The sequence below is a fragment of the Vigna unguiculata genome, chromosome 6, assembly GCF_004118075.2.
Source record: "Vigna unguiculata cultivar IT97K-499-35 chromosome 6, ASM411807v1, whole genome shotgun sequence".
NCBI lineage: Eukaryota > Viridiplantae > Streptophyta > Magnoliopsida > Fabales > Fabaceae > Vigna > Vigna unguiculata.
In genome coordinates this window covers 23,259,194-23,272,378 of record NC_040284.1, presented here as the reverse complement: position 1 = coordinate 23,272,378, position 13,185 = coordinate 23,259,194, and the positions used below count along the sequence as shown (strand labels likewise).

General features: G+C 29.2%; 3 protein-coding genes across 3 annotated transcripts; 1 reads left to right on the top strand and 2 right to left on the bottom strand.

Moving 5' to 3' along the window:
* Window positions 1-673: 673 nt before the first annotated feature.
* Window positions 674-3,681, bottom strand: LOC114187008 (RRP15-like protein). Its single transcript, XM_028075108.1, has 9 exons — window positions 3,575-3,681; window positions 2,634-3,150; window positions 2,452-2,553; window positions 2,243-2,324; window positions 2,100-2,119; window positions 1,921-1,981; window positions 1,675-1,754; window positions 1,071-1,178; window positions 674-991 (listed from the first exon to the last, which is right to left on the bottom strand). Exons 2-9 carry the CDS (start codon window positions 3,123-3,125, stop codon window positions 929-931), a joined length of 1,008 nt encoding a protein of 335 aa, XP_027930909.1. The 5' UTR covers window positions 3,126-3,150; window positions 3,575-3,681; the 3' UTR covers window positions 674-928.
* Window positions 3,682-4,547: 866 nt separating this feature from the next.
* LOC114188541 (cyclin-P3-1) lies at window positions 4,548-6,123 on the bottom strand. The gene is made up of 2 exons (XM_028077114.1): window positions 5,741-6,123; window positions 4,548-4,718 (listed from the first exon to the last, which is right to left on the bottom strand). The coding sequence occupies exons 1-2, from the start codon at window positions 6,121-6,123 to the stop codon at window positions 4,562-4,564; spliced, it is 540 nt and encodes a 179-aa protein (XP_027932915.1). The 3' UTR covers window positions 4,548-4,561.
* A 3,051-nt stretch (window positions 6,124-9,174) lies between these two features.
* Window positions 9,175-12,269, top strand: LOC114188540 (putative UDP-glucuronate:xylan alpha-glucuronosyltransferase 4). The gene is made up of 2 exons (XM_028077113.1): window positions 9,175-9,898; window positions 11,362-12,269. The coding sequence occupies exons 1-2, from the start codon at window positions 9,175-9,177 to the stop codon at window positions 12,267-12,269; spliced, it is 1,632 nt and encodes a 543-aa protein (XP_027932914.1).
* The last annotated feature ends 916 nt before the right edge of the window (window positions 12,270-13,185 follow it).

Sequence of the window (13,185 nt, the reverse complement as noted above, 5' to 3'; positions counted from 1 at the left end):
TCTACATAGTAGGAGATTTTCCTATGTATACATTCAAAATCAACAATTAAATATTTAAAAATAAAATCTAACATTTTTAGACTCATCTTGAAGGTGAATAATTTTATTTACATCAATCATAATATTATTCAATATATTTTAATTAAAAAAATTCTTTAAATCTCACTGTTATATTAATTTTTTTGAATTTTTTCCCACTTATTGTGTCTTCAAAAATTGTAAGATGCTTCGATTTTAATCTCATTTAATTAGTATAAATCACATGTGTTATTTGATTCTATCCGAGTAGACATGAAAATAACACTTAATAAAATAGATGCAAGTGAAAAAGAAATGATCAAAATTCCAACAATAAAAATGTAAAAACAAATTAAGAAAGATTATGAGTGAGTTGAGAGAATGTATCTAGAGAAGATTTTCTTAACTATACGTTCAAAAACAACGATTGGAACGTATGCATAAAACCTAACTTAAGCATCACAAAATTGATAGTGGAAGCTGATACGAGATTCCAATCCCTATTATGTGATGTATTTTAAACACATCTATGATGTGAATTTCTTAACACACCTCCTAATGATAAGTGAACATCTCAACATAAAAAACTAAATAATTATAGATAGACATGTACCAATCTGATAGCATTTCTATCATATATTGCTTCTTAATCATATCTTTGAAACTACGATATTGTAAAATAGAATATCCAACAACACCAATAAATGATCTTTGAAACTACAATATTTCTTTGAAATTACAATACGAATAATTGATTACTAGTCTTAGTAATCCATTGACAGAAAAACGTATGGTTACAAGATATTCCTACTACCCTTTGCCTCTAACAACTTAACAACTCCAATATGCTAAATCTGACAGATTGTTCCACCATAAAAATCTCAATACTGCTTACTCTAGTTTTAATATACTAATCTTCATCTGAACTACTATCTTCAGAAGTCTTTCCAAACTCATCTGATACGTTTTTATCCTGCAGATATGCAAAGTTATGAGTGGAAGGTAACTGTGCAGCATAAAAGTAACTTGTTACAACTTCAAAGGATACTTACAGGCATTTTGTCCCAATCCTTTAGTCTTGAACTTGTCAGCATATAATTATCTCGTAATGGAGCCCAAGCAGGCTGTTGGTCTTCTACCATGCCTGTGCCTTCATTGATCTGCATATAAAAAATATACAGAGTTTGATAATTAAGCAAAAGAATGAAGCTATCTCATCAAGATGGGTTTGCTACAGTTTATTTGGAAAAAAGAGAAATTTTAGAAGGTTTGCTACAATACACAAGGTGGTGTAAATATAAACATCATATTCTTCTATAATAAACTAGAAGGCACTGGTTTAAAAATATCAAACATAGTTCAACCAGTTTGACAATTGGACCAGACAGACCAGATAAAATATAAAAGTTAAAAATGGAAGACTAAATAATATGTTTAACATTAATGGTTAAATCTTCATCCGAAATAGTATGACTAAAATTTTTCCACATTAAGGATTTTCCTGCTAAACTTGAATAAAATGAGAGGATAAATTGGTAAAACTGAGATCAATCCAGTCTGACCATTTTTAAATCACTAATCAAATTATCGAATTGTTAGCTAAATTGACCTAACCAAATATTGACACCAAAAAAAGAATGAGCAGTTAAAAATCACCTTTGTAGTGGTGCCAGTTGAAGGCAATGATGGTTTCCCTAACTCTGAAAAGAAGGCTTGTTTGGCCCGTTTTCGTATCTCTGCCAGCATACACATTCGATAATTATAATTATACGCACATTATCAAGATTGAACATGTTAAGAGATCCAAGAAAATAGAACATGTAGGAATGAACAGAGAATCAAGAACAATGTACTGTAGTTCTATAACAAGAATAAAAAGGAAATACAGTATCAAACACTGACCTTTTGCATCCTTATTCCTTGAGGGGTTCAACCCTTTTTGAGCAGTTTGTGCCTTATTGACCTGCAAAAGGTGTGAACAAAATCTCTGGCTTAGTTATGATAGATATACAAACCATCAGAGACAGATACAATATCTATGAAGAAGCCAAAGTTTGGTTAAACGTTAAGTGAAAACTTACAGCATTGAACAACTTGACCACTGAAAGTAATCCAGTTTGATGCATGGTCACAACAAAAGTCCACATCAATAACAAGAAAATGCAAGTGGTCAAAAAAATTAAAACAGCTATAGACTTTTATTTAAGAAATTCAACACATTTACCTCCTTTTGTAGCAAGACTTATTAGAAACTTTTCATGTGAGTCCAAGTATGTAGCAGGTTTGGCATGTCCCTTTTCTGCTAACTGTAAAAAGCAATGAGATTACGATCTAAGACAGGGAAACTTTTGGGAGATAAAAACTGAGCATACAAAAAAACTGTTACGGTCTTTGGAAAACAATAAAATCTGTCAAAATAAAATTGAAGATTACCGTCTGCTTTTCCTTTTTGGCCTCTCCCTTGATATTGCGTTCTGCTTGCTCTTCTCCAAGTTTCTCTATAACAAGTTTCTTGTGGGCTGACAATATTGGACCCTACAGATTATCCAAGTCTTAAAAAAACTAGTTTCCATATGTTCTGTAAAATCATAATCTTCTGTATTCAAATAACTTACCAACATATCATCAGGAACACTCTTCTTCATAATATTCCTAAATGCCATCTTGAATGCTCTGCATCCTTCAGTGAATTTGGTAATTCCTGGCTGAATTTCATTATCATCTTCTCCCTCATCATCAGAACTGAGATTATTCGTATCAGTAGCATTCTTGTTCGATTTTTTTAGTGGTCCTGCAGCTCCTTCATCTTCAGACTGATTATTCTCACTTTCTATGTCATCCTCCTCAATTTTTTTATTGGTGACAGATGCCAAAACTCTAGTCTCCGAGGGAGCAGTGACAGTGGCCTCATCTTCTTCATCATCAGAGTTATACTCCCGTGCTCGCTTGCGGAAAAGTTTCTTCATTTTTTTGTCTATTTTAACTTTCTTCTGTCCATGTGGTGATGGCATCACTTTTGCTTTCTTACTTGACTTCTTACGCCCTTGCGTTTTAACAAATTTCCTCTTAGCTCTTCCAGATTCTACCATTGCCATTTCTTCAGCCATTGACTGTTTTATAACCAACTCCAACCTGCATATGCCATGAGTAAATACCAGAGACAAAAAAAATATGTAGCATTCCGCATCCACCCAAAAATAAAGGATGCAGCACACGTAGCACGCAAGAATGAATGTGACACTAGTCATAAATAGAAGAAAAACAAAGTAAGCATCAATAGCAACCCTAAATAATTCCCAAATCACAGTCTGAATTCAAATTTCAAGTTATCACATCACAAGCAGAACAACCAAAGAAACCCTAACCCACAAACTCGTTTGTCCTTAAACTTGAAAAAAAGATAAAACAAAAAATCAATCGGAATGATAAACCTTTGATTGAATGTAGAAGGGTTTGCACTTAATCATGAAAAGACGATAACTTGAGAATACATTGAAGTTTAATTTCTACAATGAAGAATAAATTAGCGAATAGAACACAGAGAGATGGGGCGTACCCAAATCGACGATGTTTGCGAGGGAAGAATTTGCAGTGGCCGCCGGAGTGGGAACGTTAGGGTGATGGATCCATATTTAAACCTATTTATTTTCTTTTCTATATAATAAGTTTTTATTTCAAAAGTGTTGGCTTATTATTTATCTATTTATTTTATATTATTTATTTTGGCTAAAATCTTAATTTTCCCTCTCTAATATATGCTTCTATGTTTATCTTTAATGGATTTAAATATATATATTTCTTTAATTATACTAATGAATTTACTTGTGATAATTAGTAGCCTCAGAAAAAATAAAAGTAATAAAATAGTTATTAAGATAAAATTCATATATTTTTTAAATGTTGAATACAAAAAATAATAACAAAATTGGAAAACGTTAGGTATTAAAGACTTATTAAATCTAATTTATTTTTTGTATTTTAACGGAAAATGTTGAAATAAAACTTTATCAAAGTAATATTGAAATATTAAAAATTATGAATGAATACGCATATTACATTCTTGTAAATAAAATTCCTCATTTTCATAATTAGATTCATAAACCTGAGGTGAGATGGTAGCTAGAAAGAAAATAGCAAATTGAAATATTTGTTATTGACAAACGAAACGGAGTGAAAAAATTATTTATTTATTTATCAAATTATAACATTATGTGAAAAAAAAAGGAATTGTCCAATATATACTTAAAAAATCTAAATCAAACACGTTTCATCAATATTTTCTTTACAATTATAGATTAAATAACATAAATTAATTAGTTAATTTAAATTTAAAATTATCGGTAAATTACACTAATTTCTTCTCATATTATAAATACGAATATATATATATATATATATATATATATATATATATATATATATATATATATATAACTTTTCTTCAAATTATACATATGAATTATGGTGCATGTATAAAAAATATGAATTCTCGTGTATAATATTTTTACAATTATCTTATAGATGTTTTTCACAAACACATGTTCTAAACAGCTTTATCAAGATTCTCACAATACTTGAGAAATAATTCTGTTGTGACAAAGAGTTTAAATTCCAGAATGAACAAAAACTCTATCTCCATCCTATTCATCTCCTCAGTGCTAACTCCTCCAACTTTGGCAAAGTAAGCATTGCTATAGTACCTGTACAAAAGTTGAAAGAACTTATCTAAGGTTAAATTAAATTTAAAATTTCTTTTTTAAAATATTTTCAGGACTATTTAAAAAAAAATATCATTATAAAGATTTTTATTTGATATATCTATTGCCACTTAATATCAAATTGACAAATTTATAATAAATAAGTAGAACAAACTTCCCATTGTTATATAGTCATGTCACCGGCATATGTAAAAAAAATATTTCTTTAATATTAATTGATAATTTTTTATAAAATAAAATATTCTTAATAAAAAATAATTTTGATATTTCTAAAGAAAATAGACAGTGAAAAATGAAAAATAGTGTCCTTTAAAAATGAAAAATTATGATGTTAAAATATTATTGTTTTTAATATATAAGTTTAATTATTCTTTTATTTTATTTTTTTATAAATGTCACATTGATCCTTCAATTTTTGTTAAGTTTTAATTTGGTCTCAATTTTTAAAAAATTAATACAATTTAATTTTTTTCGTTAAATTTTTTGAAGCAAATCAATGTTTTTTTTATCAAAATTGGTATTATGGTTATGTTAATTATATCAATAAAACAAATTATTCTTAATAATAACTTCAAGTTTGACAAGAAATCATTGATTCATTCTAAAAAATTTAATAAAAAGATTATATTGTATCAATTTTTTAAAATTTAAGAAATTGAAACTAAAAAGATTAAAGGACCAAATAAAAATCTACTAAGATTCAAGTAAGCAGAGTTGGTCTTAAAAAAAAGATTTGACCTAAAAAAAACCATTTTAAGTACTAATTGTTTTAGGTTTCTTAAAAAAAAACTTTAAAAATGTATTTTTTTAGTATTGATTACTTTTAAACCTTAAAAACCCTTGATCTAGATCTCGTTCTTAATTTTGTTTTAGGTGTCTGAAACCTGAGTCGTCTCATATTAAAATCAATGTATTTGAAAATCTACAGATAAGAAGAAAACAACACTATCACTAACACTGAAAACACAAAAAGAATCCAAATTGTATTCTCGTCAAATACTTACTTATCATCGAGAAACTTAGCAGCTATCATGATGCTTGTGATTAGGAGGCGATGAGCATTGAAGGAAGTGAGGTAACCACCATTTTTGTGAAAGAACCTTTCCATGTATATTTGTGCAATCACAAAACAAGAAGGGCTGCAATTAGAGTACTTCAAGATGCGTTCCATGTATTGTGTAACAGTCATGTTTGGTGGTGCTTTGGACCCATGAAAGATGGTAACAGGATCATAGTTTCCTCTCCAGACCAACAATTTCTCATTCTTCAAAATGGATCTCTCCAAAATCCAAGACAGTTTCAGAAGTGGAGTTTCTGAGACATCACTCTTACCCAATGATGCACCCAATTCTAATGATTTAAAAACCTCTGATCTTATCATAGCCATGGCTTTAGATGTTGCTGGTGGTGTTTATTTTCTCTATTTAAGTACAACACCATCATTACACATGCCTTAATCACAATATTTATTAGAAGTTTCACATCGATTAGAAATAAGATAATTTTAGAATTGTTTCAGGTATAGGAGTCAAGCACCTATTTCCAATACTCAAATTACCCTTAAGTCCTTTTGTCTCTGATGATCTTCTCAGTTAGTTGTTCAACTCCTTCTCCAATTCGGTTCTTCAACTGTCTTCTCGCTCGGTTGATCGGACGATCGGGTACTTGTCTAAAAGGCTCTGATGCTTAAGTCAGTTCAAGTTCAGTCAGGAGATAACAATAAATGTTGTAATCAATGCGAGTTAAAGGTCCCGTAATCAATGCGAGTTAAAGGTCCCTACCAACTTACCTTGAGCCTCTATTTATAGTTTTTTGTATGAGCATGTGATTAGGGTCAATTGCTTTTTAAACTTGGTTACTGACTTGCTTTACTTTAATTCACTTTTAAATCTAGTTTTTGTGTGGCCGTCCGACCGTGCAGCCTGTCGACTGTCCTCATAAGTCATAAATGAGGGTCTCCATAGAGGTAGAGACAAAGTTCAACTAGAAATGAACGCATGGGGTGTTTTGGTCGTGGACTCCTTTAAAGCATTCCGGAAAGATTGTTACATCAACGTCCTAGGAGAAGGTTTGCCTGTAATGGGGCGGTCTGCAGCCGCTTGTCCTTAATCCGCCTGACCGATGGTCTAACGGTAAGCCATACAGTATAATAATATATAAATAGAATACAAATTTCATTTTACAGATCACTTTTATAGAATTGAATTAAACTTAAACTCTATTTCTTAATTAGTGTGCTGCAGTTTGTTCTAGATTGGTAGAGAAGTTTTGCTTTTGGTTCTTTTCTGGCAGAATATTAACAAAAGTGTATTCTTTCCTTTGGGTTTGAGATATGACACCACAGAGAATATTATGTGTTTTTGACAAAAAAAAATGGAACCAATTTCATTTGATTGGACCAATTTGGGCACAACACTGTATATTCCAAAACGTAGTGAAGCTTTCGTTTTCTTCGTACATCAATAAATTTTAATTAATTGGTAAAACTATATAGTCGGTTCTACTTTAATTTGATTTCTTACATAGTAGAAGATTATGGTGAATTATATAATTATATTTTTCAAAAAGAACATACCATAAAAACTTTAATAATTAAAATTAGTTATTTTATTTTGTTGGCCTCTGCCACCATCACATGCAACTATTTCTCTGGGCAAAATTTTCGTGATAAATTAAGTTCGTGACCTTAATTTTTTATATTGATTGTTCAATCAAACATCTACTACTAGTCAATAATGTTGTTGTGTTCACTTTAGTCTTATAATTTTTCATATTTTATATAAAAAAAAAAACATATATGTAAAGATGAAAGATGGGAGAGGATAAATAAGTGGGGTAAAATATAAATTTTTATTGAAAAAAATTACTACTATCTATAATATTTTATGCTTTCAATTAACTAAAAAAAAGCATGGATGTATTAGAAATGATCTATGAATAAATATATTATTACTAATTAATAGGCATAACAAACCTGGGCAACAGAAATTAAATTTAGGGTAAAATTTTTATTTACACAATCAATTAAAAAAACTTCTTAAAGCTAATATATTAATATACATATCATTTTGGGTTCTAATTAACTAAAAGTGAATTTGGGTTAGTGATTGAATTTATTGTTTATATAGTTGTAAAGGACTTAGGGATTTGTATATATGTAATTAGTGATTACAGGGTGGGTCATATTTTTAATTTGAATTTAATTAAGTAATAAAGAATTATAAAAATAATAAAAATCAAATTTTAGGAAATTTATTTAAATCTTTATATTAAAGTGACTATAAATAAGAGTTCAAACTTAAAAATAATTACTAATTACATCATAGTATGACGATATATAGTATTAATGAGTTTTCTATTTTGGATGTTAGTGTTAGATTAGGTTAGTCAGATTCTAAAATCCAAACAGAACCATAATCTATATAAGTACTCTATAAATAAAGTCTTGTAATTGTGTCAAACTTGGAACTTGACTCATTTTGACTTAAATTAAAAATACCTTTACTAAGAGTTAAACATGCATGTAGTTATTATAAAATCCTATTTTCTTGTCTTTAATAATTTATTTTGGTTCTCATAAAGTTTATTATTAACATGAATATCTATTGTTTCCATTTGAAATATTTGCAATTAATTATCTTTCAAAGTAAAAAAAAAATGTTGCTAATCAAACTTCAAACTCATGGAATAATTATAATAGAATATGACTTCAGAAAGTCTAAAACATTAACATTTCTTTATTTTCATTAATGACAAAAATATGCTAAAATAAAATAAAAGTGTTCACACTTTTATATCTATGCAATAAATACATACACTAAAATGATGTATATACATTGCTTCAAAATTAAAAATCATTTTCTACAATAAGTTTTTAATATTTATTTGAAAAGAGTTAAATATGTTTTTGGTCCTTAACTTCTAGTGAGTTTTGGAATTAGTTCATTTCGAAACTTTGAAACAATTTAGTCTTCAATCTTTCGAAATATGTAGATTTATTCCTTCTAATCAAATTTTCTTAGGTTTATTTGATGTTTCATACACATTTCATAATAGAATTTGATTTAATATTAAAGCAAAAATGTGTCAAATAGGGTGAACAACTCAAATATAATCCTCAAATACGTATGAAATATCAAATAAACTTAATAAAATTTGATTAAAAGAACTAAATTCACGTATTTCAAAAGATAAATGACTAAATTGATTCAAAGTTTCAAAATAGACTAATTTCAAAATTCGCTGAAAGTTAAGGATAAAAACATATTTATAACCATTTGAAAATCATACTTGTTTTACAATCGTCTGATTATATAGAAGGGCATAAAATTTAAACTCTATGACAAAATCATCATTTAAAACTTGCTGAGTATAAATACGTTTTTGTCATATAGTCATCAATCAAAACCACATTCACAAACTCAAGGGAGAAAGAAAAATGGGTTCTATAAAGTCCTTATCTTCTCGATCTCATTCAAGGCCAAAACGTTTTCTCATTTGTATCTTACTCGTGTCCCTACCCTTCTCGGTGTTCATAGTTTCAGAGAAGCACAAGAGGATGATGAACAAAACAACAGAGGTGGATCCGAAGCCAAGACCAACAACTTGGTTTGATGTGATAGCAAAAGGTTTGAACAAGAAGAAGAAAGTTAAGGTAGGTGTCGTTAACATTGATGCCAGAGAAGAATTATTGTCGTCACATGAGGCTGAAATGGAGAGTGTAGTTGTAGATTTTGATCATGTTGATGGGAGTTTGAAATGGGAGGAGATTTTTCCAGCATGGATCGATGAAGATGGGAAGTGGAGTGAAGCTAAGTGTCCAAACATTCCAATGCCGAAGTTTGAGAACTTTGAGGATCTGAACGTTGTGGTGGCGAAGGTTCCATGTGGTGTGAGAGATGTGTTTAGGTTGCAGGTGAATTTGGTGGTGGCAAATTTGGCTGTGAGGAGTGGATGGTTGAACAAGATGGAGAAACATCATAGGAATGTGTATGTTGTGTTTGTTGGTTCTTGTGGTCCCATGGAAGAGATTTTCAGTTGTGACAACCTTTTGACACATGAACCAGAATTTAGGGTTTACAAACCTGACTTATGGAGCCTGAAACAGAAAACACTTATGCCTGTTGGTTCATGTCAAATTGCTTCTGGTTATGCAAAAACAGGTACACCTTAATCCTTCCAATGCTTGATGAATAGAGTGTGTTTTGATACATTATGTTATATGTAAATAACATATATTTAAGTTATCAATCAAACACAATTTTTGAAAATAATTTAAAAAAAAAATATTTAGCTCCTATTTTTAAACTTATTTTAATTATTTATAATGCTTTTAATTTTACTCTTTTTGTAACCATGTTTCGTGAATTTGAAAAGGAGAAATCGAAATACTACACTAGTGTTAGTAAATTATTTAACCAACAGTAATTGTTCTTATGATGATTTTTTATTAGTTGGTATTACATTGATAATGATATAACTAATTAAATGCTTGGCGCGGTTAAGGAATGTTGTAATTTACAATCTTCCTTAATTAATCATAATTTCCAAATTCACACACATTCTTTCGTATACCCAATCTCTTCTTAAACATAATGTGCATGGTGTGGTAGCTTTTCATACTTTCTCCTGTTTTCATATTTTCATATAAGAGTGACACTACTAGGTATATAATGTCCAGTAACATCAACAAAATGTTATTACATAATAAATAATAAAAGATGTTACTAACAAGATTTAGTAATATTTTATCAAATGTTATCTATACCTTATGTTACTAAGGACTTTTTGTAACATTTATATATATATATTAATAACATATTACTGAAATTTATAGTAACATTTTTTTTCAATAGAAAAGTAACATAAAAATGTTATACAAATTTGTAGTTAAAATCCATTTATGCAAAATTTAAGAAACAACTTTGAATTTTTAGTATCGTGCATTGATTGCACAATTATCAATAACCCAAAATAGCTTAAATGATAATATTTTGACTATTAAATTTTTACAACTTTTTTTTACAACATGAAGTGACATTTTTGAAGTAATTTTGAAATATTGAGAATGAGAAAATGAAAAAAAAAAGTAAAATTACTTAGAAAATGTCACATAAAATTATAAGATAAAATTGTCAAAATTTAGTAGTAAAAAATTATTTTCCTATTATGATACTTTAAAGTGCATATGTTATGCAAAGAAACAACAACTTGTCAGTCTAAGGTATTTTATGAAATTTGGATTCTTTGCTCAATTTTTTTTGTACTGTTTTTTTAGTGTGTCTTCATAATACTCTGATTATCACTAATTTTGACATTTTAAAATATATTAAAAAAATATTTAAAATACCAACACAATGTACTTTTAATGCTCAACAGAGGACAATCTCCAAAAAACTAGACTTTACTTTATGCAAGAAAGATAGTGACCATAATGATGGCTCAGATCAATTTGGAAAATATAAGGAAACCATAGTCTCGATTAATTTGCTTCTTTGGATTCTAAGAAAATAAATTACCAAACAAGAAAATTTTCTTTTACACGTTGACATCACAACATATCATTGAATATAAATGATAAATTTGTTGAGTTTATGATGAGATTGTATGAGTAATGGTTTTGCAGGCAAAGAAGTGTGGAGAAATTTCTTGAGTGTTCCAAAGGTAGCCTACGTATCTGTTCTTCACTCTTCAGAAGCTTATGTTTGTGGTGCAATAGCACTTGCTCAAAGCATTCTTCAATCAAACACCAATTTCCCAAACGATCTTCTGCTCCTGGTTGATAAATCCATCGCTCCCAAATCCATAACTGCTCTAAAAGCTGCAGGGTGGAAGATCCAACGCATCAAACGCATCACAAGCCCCTTCGCCAAACCTGGTGCATACAACAAGTGGAACTACAGCAAACTACGAATATGGCAACTCACCACCTACGACAAAATCATCTTCTTAGACTCCGACCTCGTACTCCTCAACAACCTCGACCATTTATTCGTGTACCCTCAGTTGACAGCAGCACCTAACAACAAATTCTTGTTCAACTCGGGGTTGATGGTGATCGAGCCATCCCAGTGCATGTTCGAAAACATGATGAACAAAACCTTGAAGGTACGTTCCTACAACGGGGGTGACCAAGGTTTTCTGAACGAGATCTTCACGTGGTGGCACCGTTTGCCAAGGAAGGTTAATCTGCTGAAAAGTTTTCAAGACGATGAGGACGCGAAACGTGAGGTCCCTGAGGACGTTTATGCCGTACACTACTTGGGTTTGAAGCCGTGGATGTGTTACAGGGATTATGATTGCAACTGGGACATGCAGGATCGTCGTGTTTTTGCCAGTGATTCTGCTCACAAAAGGTGGTGGCAGGTTTATGATGCTATGCCTGAAAAGTTGCAATCTTACTGTGGACTTACACAGAAGATGAATGAAAGGATCGTGAAGTGGAGAAGGATCGCAAGAAATTCCAGTTTTTCTGATGGCCATTGGAAGATCAAGGTCGAAGATCCAAGAAAGGGTAGTTATCATTCAGATTAGGACATGGTGGTGTTGTGTGATGCATGAAGGTTGAGATTCAAAACCATTATATTAAGCAAAATTATTAATAAACATTAAACTAATCAAATAAATTTTATAATAGACATCAGACAAGTTTCATATATTGATCAGATAAATGTAAGGAAAACATAATGAAGGTTGAGATGTAACTATTAGTTATGTTGCTGTTATATTGACTTCATAGACTTGGAATATTTTTATTATGATTTACATTTAATTTTCATTATTTAATTTATGACGTAGTTTAGTGGAGTTTAGTGTAGATAATCGATTAATTTATTAATATTTTTTATTAAAATAATTAATAATTTATACTAAATCATGTCAAAAAATTAAAGAATAAAATTAAAAATTAAAAATCCAAGTATAATTTTTCTAATAAATTATAAGTTCACTTATTTGTTTGGAAACTAAGATATATTCGGCTTCGTTTTATATTACATTTTTTCTTTTTAAAATCAAACAATTTAATGCAAGCACCTAAAATTAACGATAAATAATAATCCATTTTAAAATTAACATTAAAAGGGATACATAAAATATTTTCGATGGGAGAATTTTACAAAGAAAAAAAATTATCTTATAATACTTTTTCAATCATTTAACAACCCAATTTTAAAGATAATATGTTCTGATAATTACAAAAATATATGATTTTCCTGCTAATTAGAATATATGTTTTTTTTTATTAGCAAGCTAATTAGATATTATAAACTTATAAGATTTATGTTTTGAAATCTTTATATTTCTTTTATTACAGTAAAATTAAGGGTAAAAGTTGACGTGATGTAACAGGTGTTACAAATCGTGTAATGATATTTTCACATTTTTCATATTTAATATTTTTTTTATAATTATTTGATATTTAATATTTAATATTTTTATTTTATTTTTT